This window comes from Octopus sinensis, linkage group LG4 (genome assembly GCF_006345805.1).
Source record: "Octopus sinensis linkage group LG4, ASM634580v1, whole genome shotgun sequence".
Classification (NCBI taxonomy): Eukaryota; Metazoa; Mollusca; class Cephalopoda; order Octopoda; family Octopodidae; genus Octopus; species Octopus sinensis.
In genome coordinates this window covers 153420032-153442531 of record NC_043000.1, presented here as the reverse complement: position 1 = coordinate 153442531, position 22500 = coordinate 153420032, and the positions used below count along the sequence as shown (strand labels likewise).

The 22500-nt window shown below is 38.6% G+C and overlaps 1 protein-coding gene across 5 annotated transcripts in view; it reads right to left on the bottom strand.

The window, feature by feature from the left end:
* LOC115210887 (J domain-containing protein DDB_G0295729-like) overlaps nucleotides 1-21420 on the bottom strand; it is a 173730-nt gene extending 152310 nt beyond the window's left edge. Inside the window, exons 1-3 of one of the 5 annotated variants that reach the window (XM_036502591.1) lie at nucleotides 18734-21420; nucleotides 13158-13167; nucleotides 10962-10972 (exon numbers count right to left, since the gene is read on the bottom strand). In XM_036502591.1, the coding sequence (XP_036358484.1) occupies nucleotides 10971-10972; nucleotides 13158-13167; nucleotides 18734-21265 (2544 nt within the window). In that variant the 5' untranslated portion in view covers nucleotides 21266-21420 and the 3' untranslated portion in view covers nucleotides 10962-10970. Of the gene's footprint in view, nucleotides 1-10961; nucleotides 10973-13157; nucleotides 13168-16998 lie in introns of those variants that run through there. The other 4 variants (XM_029779658.2, XM_036502589.1, XM_036502590.1 and 1 more) reach the window with 4 other exon arrangements.
* Nucleotides 21421-22500: the final 1080 nt, after the last annotated feature.

Here is a 22500-nt window from a genome sequence, read left to right as displayed (position 1 = left end):
AGAAGAGGTTGATTGTGAAGCATCATTTATGGGAATAACAGAATTATAAGAAATAACGGGACACGTTACAGGCTAGCGTGATAGAAAACAGAAAGCTGGGATTTTTCGGAAATATAAGCTAATGCAATTGAATTGAGATTGCTGCAATTAGGAATGGGAGGACGTAAAATGCGTGGCAAGATATCGTGTAATTTTGACATTAGCTGATAGCATATTGGTACTTAAGTCAAATGAACATGAACAAGTAGAACATCAAGGAGAAGAGTATTGATCATTGAAGCTAAGTGGGATGAACAGGATAACATTGAGAATACCGGAATATATAGTTCGTTAATATAAAGAGCGTGGTGGTCTTGTATTAGAGAATAAAACTTGGTGTATCGCTCACAAGCAAGTTTTAACTGTTGAGACATTGCCCTACAGACCATTGAAATGACGTTTTATTACAAATTTAGTGTCCTTGACTGACGTAAAGCTTTCCTGGTAGTTTATTATTCGACGATGGATTACACCATTTGGAAGTAAATTGAATTGATATATTTGACATTGTATGAATCCTCAGTCGATAGGTAGGCAACCAATCAATGAAACCAGCAGTATCGATAGCATGTATATTTGTTATATAATGATCATCCCACCCTTTTATTAGAATGAAATTTTCTAAAAGGCGACAAACCTTGACATAGTAAGAGAGTTGACGGACTGAGAAGTTATCTGTTATGTTGTCTCAACTAGAAACCAATTTGTATTTAGGACACTTTTCTTCACAGAAAAACAACAGGAACCAGAAATGTAGCATTCTGCTTCAAAATCGTTAATGTGTCGGACAAAATGCTTAGCGAGAATCCGAGTTCAAATTCCGCCAAGGTCGACATCACCTTTCATCTTTTTCGGGTTGGTAATATATGTACCAGTCAAGTATTGGGGTCAATGTAATCGCCTCTCATCCTTCCCCAAAATCGCTGGACTAGTATCAAGATTTCTATTTTCATTATTATACTGTTGATATCAATATGTGTCTCTGTCTGTTTCTGTTTATCTGTCTCTGTCTCTCTTCTCTTTCTTTCTCCTAACAAAGAGATATCATTTTCTTAGATACGTTAGTTTTTCTGAAGAAACGAAAGTTGAAACACCTTGGCCAAATTGTATGGAAACAGCGAATTAAATCTATTTACTTTATTTTTAATACTGAATTCTATGTAAATTGTAGATTCCTAAGATCATAAGATCAAAATAGTTCTCTTTTTCTCATTCTCTCTCTCTCACACACACACACCCTCTCTCTCTCTCTCTCTTCCTCGTACACACCCACACACACACGTATGTATGTATGTATGTATGTATGTATGTATGTATGTATGTATGTATGTATGTATGTATGTTTGTATGTCACTCATCTGTCTCGCTTTATGACTACGAAGATGACTCTTGAGTCCAGCTTTACTGAGGCAGGGTCTTGCACAGACACTGCATGTCAGCATCATAGGAAGACCCTTCCCATCTGGAAGTGTAACAGCGATGCCCTTCCTGAAATCCCTCCTTACTTTCTCATGTGCAACTCGAGATTTCTCAAAAGTAGCTGTCCCCTCGTGCACAGTCCTTCTCCACCTGCTACGATCAATAGCTATGCCTTCCCATGTGTCAGCAGAGATGCAAGCACCTCTTAAGGAAGCCTTCAGCAAGTCCTTATACCTCAATTTTGGTTTATGTGAATGTCGTTCTCCTTTAGCTAACTCTCTATAAAAGAGTTGTTTTGGCATCCTTGAATCCTTCATCCTGGCCAGATGACCACTCCATAGTTTCTTGCTTGGCATCTCTCACATGATTGCCATGCGCCAAACTCCTGACCTTGGATCACTTTATAATAATTAAAAAATATATATACTTATCTATTTAGTCTTTTCTCTCACGTTTGCCATGCTACACACACACATACACACACACATTATGCGTTTGTATGTATGTATTTACATGGTATATCTTGATAATTTGCACCAGACTTAAAACTTGAAATGTGAGCCACATACCGTAATAATTTTATAAGACCTCATTTCTATTCAATGACACTGAAATTATCAATCGAGACAGTTTTTATAGCAAATACTGTCGAAGTGATGTATCTTGTTTTAAATTTAGTAATGAAAATCTTTTCAATGGCGAAAATGTTATGACAAATATAGAAAAAAAAGTATTACATCAAACTCCATCAAAAGCAATATAAACATCCAGCTTCATATAAACTAATGTAGATTTGAAAGCTCACTGAAGACTAATGGAAAAATTATGACAACTAAGCTGATGTTAAAATTATGACGTCTAACGTAAATTTTAAGACACCTAATATAATATCTAAGATAAATAATATGAACTCTGTTGGCAGTTATGTCAGCTAATGTTAAAGCAAATAGCTAACTACGACATATAATGTTAACAAATTATATCTCATGCTAAAAGAATAACATATGAAATAAAACTGCGATAAGTAAACATGAGAACGGAGGAAAACGCCTTTCAGTAAATTTTCGCATGTTGCTCTGATCAAGATAAAAATATTAACTAATGATTGTCAAACTTGATTCACTTCTCAATAAATGAATGGTCTAACCAAGTCTCAATTAAGTATTAAATATCGATATATTGTATTACAAACAAAACAAGAAACGCTTCCATCGTAAGGCTTTTATTTAATTGGAATTAAGAACTCGAGATTTAGTTACGTCATAAGCTGCAATTCAATAAAATAGAGGTCAATTGAAGTTTTACGACTTCGTCAGATAGAAACTCCGTCAATTTATCAACGAAATAAGAAACTTGAAGAAAAAGAGAAAAGAAAGATGTGGGCCAAAGGAAGCTCTGCAGATTACAACTGATACAAGGTTTTACATAATTGGGGAGCAGTGTAATTGACTTATAAATGAAAGTAGATACTTTAAGGCGCGAAGGCAGCGAACTGCCAGAATCGTTAGCACGCCGGGCGAAATGCTTAGCGGTATTTCGTCTGCCATTACGTTCTGAGTTCAATTCTGATGTCGATTAAATAAGTACCAGTTACGCACTGGGGTCGATATGATCGACTTAATCCCTTTGTCTGTCCTTGTTTGTCTCCTCTATGTTTATCCCCCTGTGGGCAATAAAGAAATAGATACATTAAGGCATTTCATCTGTCACTCGTCGTGAATCTGTCAATCATCACCCTTCTATAAATAACGATTTCTTGCGTTAACGCAAGGCTACACATTTATTAAAGAATAAATTCAATTTTATCGATCTCAATACTTGGCTGACATTCATTGACACTAGATGGATCAAAGAGAAAGTTGACCTCAACGTTATTTGAACACAGAACGTAAAGGTACGCAATTAGAAGCCTAACTGTTACTTTCTCTCCGACGACTTCAATATAGTTTTTTTTCTTTTTTTAAGGCCTTCATTTACGCAAAGCCTTTGATAATTCTCTTCATATTCCAGCTGAAAGAAACTCTGCTAATGTTATACTATAACGATTAACTGTGCTTCAACCAGGTTTGGGTCAATAGGTAGAGATAGACAAGGATCTAATGGATGCTTCGATCTTCAAAGATGTTATATTATTAACAAGTATTCTCCTGTAAACCAACAGATTGATGAAGCATCATAAAAGAGTCTCATCACACACTTTGTCAAAAGATAAATCAGCTGGATATAGTTCATCTGCTACTTATCATACAAAGATTAGGAAGTAAAGGTGATATAGTTAGGAAAAAGGGAGATTATCATACTTTCCAGATACAAGCTTATACTAATTTAGAATTGAGATGAGGCTTTGAGACATGGTATATTAGACAGTTATTTCAAACTTCTCTACAAAAATTATTGTGTAGAAATTAAGTGTTATGAATAAGAGATACTTTTCGTAACGAACAATATTATGACCGTGGATTTAGAAAGGAGAAAGTTATGATTTCTTTTTTAAAATTCATACTCATCTGATGACTCAAGATTGTAACGATTTCTAACAAGCACAAAACCTCTGATGCATTGGAAAGATAAAAGTATGGGTTCAGTTTATTCCTAAACTGTTAGTGAGTACATTTCAACTGGGTACTGAAACGTTTTCAGATTCGGTGAGTCTAATATTTACCACACAACACCTTAAACACTATTTTTGTACATATCCAACACTTGGACTTTATTGAGAGATATGAGAAGTATAAAATTATAACAGAAACGAATAAGTAAAAAAGTCTCAAAGGTCCTTCCAGAGTCATAAGCTCATAAGGCGGGTTTCCCCGATTCTGTGATATATATTGTTAGAAATCGTTACAATCTCGAGTCATCAGATGAGTATGAATTTTAAAAAAGAAATCATAACTTTCTCCTTTCTAAACCCACGATCGTAAATATTGTTCGTTACGAAAAGTGTCTCTTATTCATAACACTTAATTTCTACACAATAATTTTTGTAGAGAAGTTTGAAATAACTGTCTAACATACCATGTCTCAAAGCCTCATCTCAATTCTAAATTAGTATAAGCTTGTATCTGTTAATACTCCTGGAAAGTATAATAATCTCCCTTTTTCCTAACTATATCACCTTTACTTCCTAATCCTTGTATGATAAGTAGCAGTTGAGCTATATCCAGCTGATTGTTTTAAATTTAGATGTGAAAATCTTTTCAATGGCGAAAATGTGATGACAAATATGGAAAGAGTTTTACATTAAACACCATATAAACATCCGACTTCATATAACTAATGTAGATGGTCCGTCGCAGAATTACTCGTTTTTGCTAGCTGAGTGCTCCAGAACACAACGCATCGCCCAGTCCAAGAATCGAAAGCTCATACGTGCGATCATGCGTACAACACCCTAACCACTAAGCTACCCGTCTCCACCATAAAATTATAATATTAATGCATATTTCATGTGACTCAGAGAGTGTAGAATAGAATGAAGTGAGTGAATTCAGTACTAAAACGTTCATGGATCTACAATGCTGTCGCTTCTGTTTCAAGTAGTAGGTTAAAAAAAAAGACTCCGCCGGTTACGACGACGAGGGTCCCAGCTGATACGATCAACGGAACAGCTTGCTCGTGAAATTAACGTGCAAATGGCTGAGCATTCCACAGACACGTGTACCCTTAACGTAGTTCTCGGGGATAATCAGCGTGACACAGAGAGTGACAAGGCTGACCCTTTGAAGTACAAGTACAACTCATTTTTGCCAGCTGAGTGGACTGGAGCAACGTGAAATAAAGTGTCTTGCTCAAGGACACAACGCGTCGCCGGGAATCGAACTCACAACCTTACGATCATGAGCCGAATGCCCTAACCACTAAGCCACGCGCCCTCACTAGTAGTAGGTTACACCATACTCAAATACCGACATAAAATTGTAAATAGATTGCAATTCTACAGGCATTTTAGTTAGAAGAGTTATCTAATTGTATCCAGATTGTTCATTTCATCAAGTCTTTTTTACTTCCCACCACACGTGAGTGCTGAGCGAATGTCTGAGACAATATTCTTAGGTATGTTTCAACACGTCCTCCCATCTACAAAAGAAGGGAATTCAGCACCCCTTAAATGATTAACGAGAGTTTATGTTACTACTGTGGAAGCATGATATGCTGCCTAAAATTCCACTTTACCAATAGAAGTATATATCTGAAGTAAAAGACTTGCAAGATGGTTATTCAGAAAAGAAAAGATGCTGTTGGAGATTGGTATGTAAATGGTTTTGGTCGATGGTATTTTATTAGACTTTAAGAATTCTTAAGTTCACATTTCTTTAGTCCAAAAGACCTTACAAACAGATATAGTATACAGATTTATACATATTCACTATATCATTTGCTGCCAATATCTCTCTGGTCCTAATCAACGAAATCCTCCTAAATTTTTCCCAGACAAATTGTCTCGGTTAATATACTCAACCATTAAGGCGGCGAGCTGGCAGAAACGTGAGCATCGACTTAATCCGTTTGTCTGTCCTTGTTTGTTCCCCTCTGTGTGTAGCCCCTTTTGGGCAGTAAAGAAATGAGAAACGTTAGCACGCCGGGCGAAATGCTTAGCGGTATTTCGTCTGTCTTTACGTTCTGAGTTCAAATTCTGCCGAGGTCGACTTTGCCTTTCATACTTTTGGGGTCGACAAATTAAGTACCAGTTGCGTACTGGGGTCGATATAATCGACTGGCCCCCTCCCTAAAAATTTGGGGCCTTGTGCCTAGAGTACAAAAAAAATATATAACCATGGCCAACTTCTTTTGTTATAAAAGTACAATAAGGCTGATGGAATCGCTTAAAAATGTGTTGTGCTCCGAAGCTGGCCCGTGACCTCAATTTTTCAAAAGATCTTAAAAGTTACTTCACAGGCAATTAAGTATTTACTCTGTTAAACAACCCATAATATGGATTTTAAAAATTTATATCCACTTGAGATTTTCCATCTTGGACCACACAGCGACAACCAGGAAACCACCATCCGGTCGATCAGTATGCTAGAAAAAACAGTCAAATTTCTCTTGTATCTCATCCTACCATTTTAAAGTGAAATTATCTATTGGACAGTGTGGTCATTTACGAAACAATAATTCCAGCCTCTTAAATGGTAATTTTCGTTGTTTAGAGACCGTGACCATGTTGGAGCACTGCTATCACGTTTTTTTTTAGAGTATGACGGAAAATATTCCAGTATGATAGTTTATTGTTCTCTATTTTACTAATTGGGTAAGTTGCAATTTTCAACTCAACATCAATTTTCATTTAAGCGCCAAGATTATATCACTAACAGATATATACATGCACACTCACACACACACACGCTTAAGCACATACATACACACACACATACATACTTACAAACGCACGCACACGACAGGTTTTTAATAATTATCCATCAATAAAACATTTCCGCTTACAAGTTACTGGTCAATCTAGGACTCTAGCAGAAGACACTTTCCCAAGGACCCGGGACCACGCGATACGAAATAAACTTCTTAAGGACACAGCAATGCTAGCACCTATGTTGACACATCTTCGCAAAGCCCAAACACGACTTTCACTTTAGCTCTCTTGCATATTTAAAAGAATGTTTCAAACACTCTATTAACATTGTTTATAGAATTTACAGACTCAAAGGTTGTCTTTCAATTATTGGTAAAAGTAATTTATTAGATATATAAATTGTGAATTAATAATTACAACATAGTGGAGAGTGAAAATTGTCGGAATCCGAAGGAATTTTCTGATTTTTTGTTTTCATAACATTTAATTCTACATCTGTGGCGGCGCGTGGCTTAGTGGTTAGGGTGTTGAACTCATGATCGTATGGTTGTGGTTTCAATTCCTGGACCGGGCGATGCGTTGTGTTCTTGAGCAAAACACTTCATTTTCACGTTGCTCCAGTCCTCCCAGCTGGCAAAAAATGATTAATCCTGCGACGGACCGGCGTCCCGTCCGGGTGGGGAATTTCTACGCCACTGAAACCTGGAAACCGGCCCTTATGAGCCTGGCATGGCTCGAGAAGGAACATTTATTTACTTTAATTCTATGCCTAAGACAGAATATTAAGCACTGCTTGATCTTCATTTCTAAGATTTTACATGCATCAGAAACTTCCTTCAAACGAACATTTCAGAGAAGAATTAATCGTACTACCTCTCCCAGTAACCTTGACCTGCATGTTTAGAAGAGTCAGGAAAGACAATGACTCTTGTGACTCTTTCTCAGACTGACAAAAAATCTCAAAATCAAAGTAAACTAATTTGCTTAGAATAATGACCAGTCATCTCATGAGTTTTGATTTGTTATCCCTTAAAGTGGTTAAACTCATTGGTATTTCAGTTCGACTACAGAGAACAGATGACAAATCTTCTTGGAATGTTACCATTGGTAATCTGATGACCCAGTTAGGTAAAACTCATTCACGTAATGCAACTGAATGCACTGTTCAGCAGTTGTGACTTATTGATATCATGCACATTTTGTTTTGAGTATAAATAAAAAGTATTCTTGTCTTTAGACAACAGCAATTAGGAACAAATTATAATTGCTTATATTTGCCTTTGCACTGCTCGGATGTCAAACATATCAGGTCATCCCATAAGTTCTGCCCGATTTCACCTTTTTTTAAACTGAATGGAATTTAATAGTATTTTAGAATATCTAATGGAATTTAAAATTATTTTATGCATTTGTGTACATTTAAACTTATTAAATATTATTTTACAGAATAATAGAATTAAAATTTCTTTGATTAAAACCCTTTCTAATATGGAAGTATCCAAAGAGCATTTTAGACACATAATGCTTTATGAATACAAAAAAGGAAGCTCTGCAGCTAAAGCGACTCGAAACATACGCTCAGTTTATGGGAAAGAATGCTTGAATGAAAGTTTGTGGATAAGCTCCTTGAGGCATTACTTGAAGAAAGTCCTGCATTATCAGTCAATAAAGCTTAGTTCAAAAAATACAACTGTTCATCGTCATCTTCAACAACTTGGAAAGGTTTCTAAACTTGGAAAATGGGTGCCTCATGAATTGTCCAAAAGCAACCGCAAATCCCGAGTTGAAATCTGCTCTTTTCTCCATTCTCGCGAACTCATTTCGCCCTTTTTGCATAGACATGTGACGAAAAATGTATCTTCTATCGAAATGTTAAACGTCGTAAACAGTGGCTTGGTAAAAGGGAAAAAGCTCAACCACAAGCGAGAAGGGAGCTTCATGAGAAAAAGGTTCTTCTCTCTATCTGGAGGGATTGCAAAGGAGTAATTCACTTTGAATTGTTACCACCTAATGCAACAATCAATGCTCAAGTCTACTGTCAGCAATTAGAGCGTTTGAACGAAGCTTTGAAGAAAAAAAGACTCGCTTTAGTGAATCGAGAAGGAGTGATGTTTCATCAGGACAATGCACGACCCCACACTGGAAAGGTCACATCACAGAACACCGAAGAGCTTGGTTGGGAAAAATTCCTCATCCACCTTATTCTCCCGACCTTGCTCCTTCAGACTACCATTTGTTTCATAGTTTACAGAATCTTTTGCGGGACATAATTTTCGTAAGCCAGGAGGAGGTCGAAACTGACATTTCAGAGTTCTTCACTTTGAAACCAAAAGAGTTTTACATTGATGGGATTTAAAAGCTTGTAAATAGATAGAAGGAAGTCATAGATAATCAGGGAAAGTAATTGATGATTAAATTTCAATTAAATATAACGTTTGGTCACTTGTTTTCTTTATTCAAAATTCGGAGAGAACTTATTTAACGAAAGACAAAAGATTCGGTGGTCACCGAAATGACTTTCGACTAGAATCACGTCGTTTCATTCATTATAGCCTATAGCCTATAGTTTCATTCATTATAGCCTATAGTTTAACATTGCCCTGATTTCAACACACCCACTACCATCTCCAAAATAAAAAAGTAAATAAATCAAAATAATGAATAAATGTTTCTAACAAATTTGAGGGACAGGTTGAGTCGACGCCATCGACCTCAGTACTGGATTGATAAAAAGAAACGTTGGAAGGTATTTGAACTCAGAGATTGAAGATCTGGAAGAAATACTGCAGGGTATCGTCGCTCTAACGACACAGCCAGCTGGTCATCATAGAACTGATATGGATATATATATATGTGTGTGCGTGTATGCATGTTTCTCTGTGTGATGTACATACATTTCATAATATATATATATATAGATGAGATGACCCCCTTCGGTCAGATACTGACCATGGGTTTGCACCTAGAGAGTTACCCTCTGAGGCACAAGTCTGGGCAAGGTTGTTTTATGGAAGACCAGCAGTCGCCCATGCATACGCCTTCCCTCTCCACGTCACCGATGTTGTCCAAGGGAAAGGCAACTCATTTCTACAGCTGAGTGAACTGGAGCAACGTGAAATAAAGTGTCTTGCTCAAGAACACAACACGCAGCCCGGTCCGGGATTCGAGCTCACAACCTCACGATCTAACCACTGAGCCACGCGCCTTATATATATATATATATATATATATATATATATATATATATATATATAATGTATGTATACACACACACATACACACATATGTATATATACACACATACATACATGCATATATACATGTATATGCGTACATGTATATATATGTATGCATACATGCAAGCATGCATATAACATAGAAAGGTATATAAAAATGGCTATAATTTTTCAAACCCTTGCTTTAGCGTACGATACTATGAACCTATTTAAGAACAAAACACTTGATCACTACGGGACATCAAACCGATTCAATGTAAATATTCCAAAAGGCAAAAAAAAAATAATTCATATTTAAAAATGAGGTTAAAAATCTGAAGAGTAATTATCGCTTTAATACTAAATCATGTCAGGCATTTAGACATTTAAGCTAACTTCTTAACCAAAATGTCCCAGATTCAGAGAACAGGAGTATGAGCTTCTCATAGTCTTATGCATTCTTATGCATTCACGAGACTTACAACATTGCCATTGGTTATATTTTTCTAGGGCGCAGGAATGTCTCAAACGAATTCAAAGTCTCAGACTCTACTGACTTGAGTTTACTAACTTCAGCTTCAATTAATTTTACTATGTTTCACTTATGCTTCCAATATAACGTTCATATATAGCACCTACACCCATCACTATGTAAAACCATTTTTTTCCCCCAGTCAGTAGACAAGGAATATAAAGCAAAAGATACTGGAGGTAGACCATATTATTATCATGCTGTTAATATAACTGCGTATATGTAATTCATACGTTTTAAATACATATGCGTACGTTTGACATACTGACACATATATACATACCTACATATAGGTGTGTCTACGCTTGTTTGGATAATTTATTGGAAGTAGGAAGGAAGAAGGAAAAACAGATTTACGTGCATATTTAGAGAAACATGAATTTATGCATTGCACACACACACAAACACACTCATAAATATATATATATCAACACAAAAGCAGACACATACTCTTTCACTCTTTTACTTGTTTCAGTCATTTGACTGCGGCCATGCTGGAGCACCGCCTTTTTAGTCGAGCAAATCGACCCCGGGACTTATTCTTTTGTAAGCCCAGTACTTATTCTATCGGTCTCTTTTGCCGAACCGCTAAGTAACGGGGACATAAACACACCAGCATCGGTTGTCAAGCAATGCTAGGGGGACAAACACAGACACACAAACACACACAGATATATATATATATATATATATACATATATACGACAGGCTTCTTTCAGTTTCCGTCTACCAAACCCTCTCACAAGGCATTGGTCGGCCCGAGGCTATAGTAGAAGACACTTGCCCAAGGTGCCACGCAGTGGGACTGAACCCGGAACCATGTGGTTGGTAAACAAGCTACTTACCACACAGCCTCACACGCGCATACATACATACACATACATTTATGCATTCGTAAATTTACCTATATCTATATATTTATAGATCTAAGCTTATATCTATCTGCACATGCGAGAGAGAGAGAGAGAGAGAGAGAGAAAGAAAGAAAGAAAGAAAGAAAGAAAGAAAGAAAGAAAGAAAGAAAGAAGGAAAGAGAGCAAGGGTGAAATGTATTTCTATATATTCACTCATTCAGACACAAATACGCCTCACCACAAACTCATACACACGAGTCCACCCCCAACATCCCAGATACTCATATATATATATTTGTGGTAATATCGACAATTTTCACTCTCGAAATTCCCTTACCTATGATCATTATGCCTGCACCTACGCACTATTCATGCGTTTATAACAAGGTTCAATCCTTGACAAATCATAAATTAATTATATTTCAAAATGTTGGTAAAAAGCTTGCATCCGAACCACATGGTTCTGGGTGGCACCGTGGCCAAGTGTCTTCTACTGTAGCCTTCGGTTAACCAAAGCATGGTAAGTGGATTTGGTAGACAGAAAATGAAAGAAGTTTTTAGTATATATATATCTGTATGTGTGTATGTGTGTTTGTGTGTGCATATATCCGTGTGTGTGTCTGTGCTTGCGCCCCTCACCACCGCTTGACAACCGGTGTTGGTGAGTTTCCGTCCGTGTAATTTAGCTCTTTGACAAAAGAGATCAATAGAATTAGTACCAGGCTTTAAAAAGAAAAAATTACTGTAGTCGATTCATTCGGCTAAAATTCTTCAAGGAGTTGCTCCAGCATGGCCGCAGTCTAATGACTGAAACATGTAAAAGATGAGAGATAACTTAACATTCTTTTATTCTTTTACTTGTTTCAGTCATTTAACTGCGGCCACGCTGCAGCACCGCCTTTAGTCGTGCAAGTCAACCCCAGGACTTATTCTTTGTAAGCCTAGTACTTATTCTATCGGTCTCTTTTGCCGAACCGGTTACGGGAATGTAAACACACAAACATCGGTTGTCAAGCGATGGTGGTGGGGGGACAAACACAAACACACAAATACATACATACATATATGTGTGTATATATATATATATATATACACGACGGGCTTCTTTCAGTTTCCATCTACCTAATTCACTTACAAAGCTTTGGTCGGTCCGAGACACTTGCCCAAGGTGCCACGCAATGGGACTGGATCTGGAACCATGTATTTCGGAAGCACACACATTCTTAATAGTATACCAATAGTATATCGTTTCTTTTGCCGAAACGTTGCATTACAGGGATGTAACAAACCGACACCGGTTATCAAGAGGGGAGAAGGGGACAAACATAAACATACATACACAACTACTCACGCACATGTACATGTACACTTCCATACAGTCTCCGTCTACCAAATTGTTCAAAAAGGCATTGGTCGGTCCGGGGCTATAATGGAAGATACTTGGCAATGTGCTGTGCTGTGGGACTGAACCCAAACCTACGATGTTGCAAAGTAGCTTCTTAACTACACAGCTTTGCCTGCGCCTATTAACATATCTTTCTCTCTCTCTCTCTCTCTACCTGGTAGAGATATGGATATTTTTCTAGCTGGTACTTATTTTATTGACCCCTGAAATAAGGAAAGAGAAAGTCGACCACAGCGTCATTTGAACTTAAGGCATAAGGACAGAGGAAAAGTTGCTAACGGTTTTGCCAGCATGCTAACGATCCTTCCACAGCCGCCTTTATATCACACACACACACACACACACACACACACACACACACACACACACACACGCACACACACACACACGCACGCACGCATATACACATACACACACACACACACACACACACACGCACACACACACACTAAGGAAAGAAATGCAATTATTTGCTTCAAATTTTGGCACAAGGCCAGCAATGTCGGGGAGTGGGGTAAAATCGATTACATCGACATCGTATCAAGCCCGAAAGGATGAAAAGGCAAAATTGACCTCAGCGGAATTTGAACTCAAAACGAAAAGGCGGAAGAAATGCTGCTAAGCATTTTCTTCCGGCCTGCTAACGATTCTTCTATTAAACTGCTGTTGCTGCTAAGGCCCAGATCAGCCCTTCCTCGTCAAGGAACTGAACGTTCTACCTGTGACAAAACAGTTTTTGAAATACATCTTACCTAGAACTAAACTTTTTTTTTCTGTGACTTGCTGCTATTTCTAACAGTTTAAACGCAGTGCAGTATCCCTCCCGGAGGTGTTTATGCCTCATTTGATTGATGCACAATTAGGAAAGTAATAAAATAAAGTTTACGACAAAGGAGTGGCTGTGTGGTAAGTAGCTTGCTTACCAACCACATGGTTCCGGGTTTAGTCCCACTGCGTGGCATCTTGGGCAAGTATCTTCTGCTATAGCCTCGGGTCGACCAATGCCTTGTGAGTGGATTTGGTAGACGGAAACTGAAAGAAGCCCGTCGTATATATGTATATATATATATATATATATATATATATATATATATATATATGCGTGTGTGTGTTTGTGTGTCTGTGTTTGTCCCCCTAGCATTGCTTGACAACCGATGCTGGTGTGTTTATGTCCCCGTCAATTAGCGGTTCGGCAAAAGAGACCGATAGAATAAGTACTGGGCTTACAAAGAATAAGTCCCGGGGTCGATTTGCTCGACTAAAGGCGGTGCTCCAGCATGGCCGCAGTCAAATGACTGAAACAAGTAAAAGAGTAAAAGAGTAAAGAGAATGCTTTTTAGATTTTTTTTTACTCACAATGTAACCATGATCGTACACTGAATCACAAAGCCTCTACATGATTACGCCATCTGCTAAAAACAACAGCCAAATCTCTCTAAAATCATATTCTACTCTCTTTCCTTGTTAAGATAAAGTAGGACTTTATCTTCCTATGATAAAGTAGTATTAGATACTCAGTAGGGAAAAAAACACAGCATGGTCAACGAAACAAAACAAATTTACAGTTTTTACTCGGAAATCATTTACATATTTTATTGTTATTGTCACACAATTTATTGTTATTCTTGCTGCGGTTGTTTGACCCGAGTTTAGCCCTTCAAAGATATTCTAGATGTGGTTATCCTGTCTTTTCAAACATAACTGATTTCGAAAATGCCCTTCCCATTTTTTATAATTATTTTTTTTTTTATATATATAAGTGGATTGTGAATTGAGAATGTTTTGGCTGCTAATTCTAGCAAACTGAGTGGCCATGTAGTGACTCCTCTCTTTGTTCGTCACTCATGTAATCATTATTACCATAGGAAGACGGCGAGCAGGCAACATCGTTATGATGCTGGACAAAATGTTTAGCAGCATTTTGTCCGTCTTTATATTGTGAATTCGAATTCCCCTGAGGTCGGTTTTACCTTTCATCCTTTTGGGGTCGATAAAATAAGTGCCAGTTGATCACTGGCATCGATGTCCCTTATCCCAAATTTCAGGCCTTGTACCCAGAATTATTGCTAAAGGAGGGAGCTCAGCAGATTATGCTCTTTTTACTTGTTTCAGTCATTTGACTGTGGCCATGCTGGAGCACCGCCTTTAGTCGAGCGAATCAACCTCAGAGCTTATTCTTTGTAAGCCTAGTACTTATTCTATCGGTTTCTTTTGCCGAACCGCTAAGTGACGGAGACGTAAACACACCAGCATCGGTTGTCAAGCGATGTTGTGGTGGACAAACACAGACACACAAACATATAGAACAAAAATTTATAAAAGGAAACCATTATGAAGTTTTGCTATTCTCCGTTGTGAGTTTAAATCATATATTGAACAACTTTATCATTTTATTCCGTCAGAATCGGTAAAAATAAATACCAGAGATACACATGATAGACTACGTTCCTTTCCTGTTCATGCATGACGTCTCATTTAGTATTTAAGGTCATTATGCACATCATTGAACTTTGACCTTTCCTGTTTTGTCGCTGCTCTACCGCTATTTTAGAGATTCATGCATATTAAAACAACATTACAACAACAACTAGGGCTACAACTACCAAGGATTTTCCTGCTTGTAGTTTTTGTATTTTTTTACCTCGATGCATGTTACACGGAAATCACTATTAATTGATAACGCTATTAATGTAATTACGTTCACTCCAGCGCAGTTATACTCCAAATCGAACATACGAAAAATTCTCAACGATCGATAGTATTTGAACGCATAACAGTGAAGACTATAAATCTTATAAGTAAAATTATTTTATTCCTTTGTTCGGTCTTTACCGTTTCTGTCACTGAATATAACATATTTTTTCTTAACCCTTTGCTTGTCCACAACCATTTCGTAAGTTTTTACTTAAACGCACGTACTCGTTTTCAGACTTCTAATCATCCCTTGTTTTCATACGTTTTGAGAAAAATAAAACTTTTCTTTCAAAAGTCCTAAATTATTCTGGTGGTTCTAAATAACTGGGAATGTGTATCATATATGATGCATGGACGGTAGGGAAATATATCCTGTATACTCTGTGTATCACATGTGATACGGAATAGGGAAAGGTTAATTTGGACCATTATACACAAGAAATCAAAGATCGACAGGGCCTTGTTGGGGCTTTGTTTTATTTACGTAGCTTTCCCTAAAAGTTATTCTCGCTAAGCTGAAGCTGTGAAATTATGTGTTAGTATTTGAAAGGATTCGATCTCTGTATTTTAAGCTACTTAATTACATGTCATTTGACATTTAAGTTTCGGTGTTTGGCCCCTGAGACGTTTTCTCTCCCCACCACTCTCTCTCCCACCCTCTCTCTCTCTCTCTCTCTCTCTCTCTCTCACACACACACATACATACATATATACATATATATATATATATATATATACCTATCTATCTGCGTTTACCTACCCAGCCATAAGGTATCAGAGACGGTAGGGTCTAGCACTCTGTATATGCATGCGACCCGCTAAACCAGTGTTTGTTAACAATTTTTCTCTATTCCCCTCCTCCTTTTAATATTTCACCAACCCGACCCCACAACATATAATAATGTAAAAATCTTGAAACAACATAGTTTAGTGCATAACATTAACAGCCTTAACATTAGTATCTTTAACATTAGTATCCTCATTAAGAAATCTTGCAAGAATTGCGGTAATTATAATGAATTTTCAAACTCGGAGTGCTTTCTCTGCTAGAATCTCTAAATTTACTCAAGGAATTTTGAAATATCCATATGATGTGTGTGTGCGTGTATGTGTGTGTTGAGTGCTGTGTAAATTTTCTCTGGGTTAAGAATTATGGTGTTAGCTAGCCCTCTTGAATATGGACATCACAATTTGACGGAAATTTACTTGTTTTGAGGTCCTGCTTCTGATGTTGATGTATAATTGCTAACTTATATGAAATTGCCGATAGTAGAAAAAAAGAGAGACGTTTTAACGAGATTCGGACAGTAATCTCCTTGTAACCAATATATATTATCTAGGTCCTTTGGAATTGAATAAATTGGTCGATCGCAGAAATCGGCATTTTAACATACACACACACACACACACACACACACACACACACACACACACACACACACATACTTACATAATGATGTGAAAAAGATATTAAAACAGGAAAAAAAACAAAACGGCGTAAGAAAATTATTAGAAAATTATTAGCTACTTACTTGCATGTTTTTCGTTCCATCATCACCATAATGTAACAGGTACCCCCATTAAGACAAAAGAATTGCTCTTTACTGGAGCATGGCACCAAATTGGATAAAGACATATCAGCTCCGCTGCCATAAGCAGCTTGGTTCCCTTGGAAGGAGTCCGGAGTATTAGGTTGTTCGACTGTTTTCGTCAGATCGTCTGACGATAAATCGCTGTCATAATTTGAAGGTACTATAGCAACTGATTCATCTATAAAATCTGTATTTTCTTGTAGTTTCTCCCACTGTTCGTAGTAATAGTCCAAGAAGCTTCGTTTGTGACGGATTTTCGCCATCCCGTCTGTACTGTCCTCATTTTTCCGATCAAAGCCATTATTACTGGAATCCCGGCCGTTTAAATTGTCATTCACTGAAGATTGGGCTTCAAGTTGCCCGCCACTTATCTGGGTTTTTTGATGTTGTGAAGGTGGCGTTAATGGTGACGGCGGTCGTCTCTGTTTCTCTGATTGTTGTGTTTGTTGTTGTTGTTGTTGTTGTTGTGTTTGCGTGTGGTTGTCTTGTAGATTCCCGTCAGGGTCCGTAACCGAGGACGTCGGGTCACGGTTTGTCACTAATTCAGATGATGAAAGGAAAGTAGACGGAGCAGAAGAACTAGAAGAGAATGAAGGGGAGGGTGTTGCAGGGGACGTCAGTTTGTCATTTGCCACTGGTATGGAACTTGAGGCCGCCGTGACAGCGTCAAGTGTATTAGCTGTAATTTTGGTGGGGTTCATGATATGTTTGCGATCAAGGAGCTTACCTTGTGTTCGGGCACCACTAATAGTGTTATGTTTACTGTTGTTTTTTTGTTGTTGTTGTTGTTGTTGTTGTTGCTATTGTCGGCATTGTTATTCTTTATGTTGTTGGGATGTTGTTGTTGCTTGGATGGAAGGAAGATAGTGTCATTGTTATTGTTAACAAATTTATTTGTGCTACTGTTTTTCTGTTTACTACTAATATTACTACTACTACTACTACTACTACTACTACTACTGCTACTACTACTACTATTATCATTAATATGATTAAAGCTTTTCATACTCTTATTATAGTGTCTGAAATAAATGTAAAATTTATCCTTAACTTTATTTAAATTCGTTTTCTTACTTGGAAGACTTTTGGGGGCATTATTTACATCGTTGACATTTATTGTCAGATGCTGATCGGGCAGAACTGTTATTTTACGCCTTTCTTTCGAAGGTAGAACAAACGGTGACGCTGTTGACCCTACCGACGGCGGCGTCGTCGTCGTGGCTGTCGGCACATTTGCAGGTGTCGACTTTGCCGATGATCGCGACGGCGACAACGCGGGCAACGACGGGGCAGCCTGCGTTGAGTGCGATGTCGGTGTTCTACGTGCAATGAAAGTGTGTGTGGGAGAGGTAGGGTGTGGATCAAAGTGTTTTGTCCGATGCATCTGTGAAGAAGAAGAAGAAGAAGAAGAAGAAGAAGAAGAAGAAGAAGAAGAAGAAGAAGAAGAAGAAGAAGAAGAAGAAGAAGAAGAAGAAGAAGAAGAGGAAGAAGAAGAATTGAGAGGAGAAGGAAGAGAAAAGGAAACATTATTTTGAACAACAGATACTGAATTGTTGATCAGCGAATCAACGTTGTCAAAGGGCCTGGGTAATCCAGCAGAGGCCTCTAAGTTTGACATAGCTTTACTTGTCAATTGTCTTTTAGAACTGACCTGTAGAATATCAATCAGGTGTTTTCTTCCGCTCTGTTTAATCCGTACTAAATCCATCGGTGAGGAGATGTTTTTCTCCACAGTAGCATTCGATAGTTTTTCATGAATATCGTAGTCACCGCGGTCAGAGATAGCTTTGCGATTGCTTTCTTTGTCCCGATTAACGGTGTCCGTGTCGGCAGAAAAATTCTTTGAAATATTTTTAGAACTGTGTAATTTTACCTGTAAAACATTCGTGTCTCTGCCTTTCGTAGAGTTTTGTGTCATTTGCATGTCACTTTTCTTTAACGGAGTGTGTGTTTCCGGTGTGCCAGTCACAGATAAGTCGCGGTTAGTAATGCCAGTAATAATCCGTAATGGTCTGTCTTTTCCTGCGACATGATCCGCTTTCGACGTTAGCACTGAAAGTAAGTGTCCAGAAACAAATGTCTCCTTTGAAATAGCAGGACGCGTGTTCGTGTAGGTATCCATTTCTGGAAGTGATTTGTTGTTTTTGTTAAAAGTGTTGTTTTTGTTATTGTTGCTGTCATATAGACGTCTGTGTGTATGGTTGTGAGGCTTCAATGTTTTGTTTAATTTTACAGTATCACGGTTATGACCGGTAAACACAGCACCACGAGGCTGCTGTGTCTCGGTCTCAGTTTTGTCTTTTAATGATATATCCGTTTCGTTCCCACCAACATTTCCCCTTTTGTCCTCAAAGTCCCAATTGTTTTTTGCATGCTTTTCACTTTTCTCAACCCTAAACAATTCCTTCAACGGATTTGCTTTTACATTTAATGAGGAGAATACAGACGACAAAGTCGATGACGATAACAATAACGTTGATAAGTAATTTTTCGTGCGTGATGTAAGTGATGGTGGTGGTGTGGAAGATGACAATGATGATGAGGATGACGGCAACGATGATGATGATGACGATGTTGATGTGGATGATATAAGTGATGGATGTGATGATGTAATTAATGTTTTCGTTGATTGTGCTGTCGATGTTAGTGGAGAAGTTGATAATGGATCAAACGCCAATGATGGATGTGACGGCGAGGATAATGATGATGATGAAGATGATGATGATGATGGTGATGATGATGATGATGATAGCGATAGCGGTGGTGGTGTAGGTGTTGGTGTAAGTGACGGTGACGGTGAAGGTGAAGGTGAGGATGCGTTTGTCAATGCGTGCATAGTAACGTCTGTTTTGTTAGTGTGGGTAATGTTACCAACTATGTTAGTATACAAAGATGATAAAAGTGTCCGAGTGTTGTTTACGGCACGAACATGCTCGGAGCTTGTTAGATTGGAAAGAGAAGAGGAATTTGTTAACCCGTTATAATCCGAATATCCATTGTGCGTCTGTTGGTCCCGTTGTTTAGTAGGGATCCCTTGGGACCAGCGGTAGAATTGATTAAGGTAAGCCAACGAGCTATTCCGTCCCCGTTGTTGTTGTTTGTAGAGATTTCCATACTTTGGTTGCGTTTGCTGCGTCGAATTCAAACCGTGCAGCTGTAGGAGATTTTGTTGCCGATGTTGTTGTTGTTGCTGATGACGCAGCTGTTGCTGCTTTTGGTGTTGGTGATAATGCTGCTGTTTCTGATGTTGCTGTTGTTGTTGCTGCTGCTGTTGTTGTTGTTTTTGTAATCGCCGGAGTGTTCGTCTTTCTTCTTTTTGAAGTAGAATCAGAAGTTGTGGTTGTTGTTGTTGTTGTTGTTGGTGTTGTTGTTGTTGTTGTTGTTGTGTTTGTGGTTTTCGTTTTTGTTCTTTTTTATGTTCTCGTTCTTGTTGCCGATGCCGCCAGCGTTGCTGATTTTCTGATTTTTTGTGTCCTTGTTGGTTTTGTTGTTGTTGTTGTTGTTGTTGTTGTGTCTGCCGCTGCTCGTTCTGATGATAGTAGTTCCGTTGTGACCCATTGTCTGTAATAATTCGATTCGTTTCATTGTTATTTATGCCGTTGTTGTTGTTGTTATTGTTGCTGGCGGTGGTGTTGTTGTTGGTGGTGTTGGCGTTGGTGTTGTTGGCGGTAGCGGTAATGCTACCGTTTTCAGATGCCACCGAAAACTTGTCCGAGCGAATCGAAGCAGACACGGCTGAATTATTATTGAAGCCTGGCACCAAACTCGGCTGCTTACCGGATAACAACAGCTGCATGGTGGCCAGCGCCGGTGGCGTATGAGACAATACTCGAGAGGAGAGTGACCGTGATGACGGCGACGCCGACAGCAAGGATGGTGACGAAGAAAAGGAGGAAGAAGACAACGGCGGCGATGTCGACGACGGTGGGAACGCCGGTAATTGAAAATGTTGGTAAGGGGATGACGCTGGTAAATTAAACGATGTTGATGGTACCGTTGTTACTACTGCTGCCCCTGCTGCTGCTGATGGCGACGGAGGTGATGCTGCCGATGATAATGGCGATGATGAAGATGACAAGGATGGTGACGACGACGATGGTATTGTAGGCGATGTAGAGACATTCCAGATCAAGAATAGCATGAACAGGAGCGATTGAACAAGACAGAAACATGAGGTAAAAACATATGCAGGCCTGGTAGTAGCCATATTGAATGCAAGAACATTTTGTCTTAGCGTTCCGAGGTGTAGTCTTCCGAGGCGACGGGAGAAGGCATCGAAAGAGAAATTGCTAGTGGCTAATATGCATCTGACGGACTAACTGACTGACTGACTAACTAACAGACAGACAGACGAAGAAACGGGCGGGCGGGTGAGCGGGCGGGCTGGCGGCGGCAGCGGCGGCGGCGGCGGGCGTACAGGGAGGGAGCTAAGCAAGCTGGCTGGCGACGGGTGGGCGGGGAGAAACAAGCAGGCGACGAGCAGTGTCGAGCAGAGCAGAGCAGAGTAAAGATAGGAGGGCGAACAAACTGGCAGTGTGTGCAGGGAGGAGGTTGTGAACGAGCCAGAAGAGCAGTAAGCGGACAGGTAGGGAGGAAGGCGGGGCCCCCACTATATAGATATGAGTGTGTGTGTGTGTGATATATATATATATATATATATATATATATGAGTGTGTGTGTGTGTAATGTTTGTGTGTATGTGTATGTGTGTGTGATTATATATATATATGAGTGTGTGTGAGTGTGAGTGTGTGTGTGTGAGTGTGAGTGTGTGTATGTTTGTGTGTGTGTGTGTGTGTGATTATATATATATATATATATATGAGTGTGTGTGTGTGAAATGTTTGTGTGTGTATGTGTGTGTGATTATATATATATATGAGTGTGTGCGTGAGTGTATGAGTGTATGTATGTTTGTGTGTGTGTATGTTAATATAATATATGTGTGTGTGTGTGTGTGATCGAGGTATGTATTTGTGTGTGTGTGTTGTGTTACTACATCATCCAAGCAGGCAAACGACAGGCAGTCGGACAGACAGACAGACAGACAGAAAGAACTGGAGTTGTGCAAAAAAAAAAAACCCCAAAAAAACCTACAAAAGGAGACAAAGAAAAGAAACAACAACAACAACAAAAGCACAACTATAAAACACACACAGACACACACACACACAAAAAAAAAAACAACAACAAAAAGCAAGGGGAAAACTTCTCCGGCACACACAGGCCTCTTGTCAGACGTGTGCGATGATAGCGTCGTCTCGAGTCAAAGCAAAGACAAACACTTAACCTTTTTTTTTAACTACGACAAGGATTCACAGAAACACGCGTGCGCACGCAATCGCCTACACGCACACGTAAACACATTTTATGTTCAGAAATTCTCTCATACAAAGGCGATACTTACATAAATGTATACACACCTTTAGCGCATATACAAGG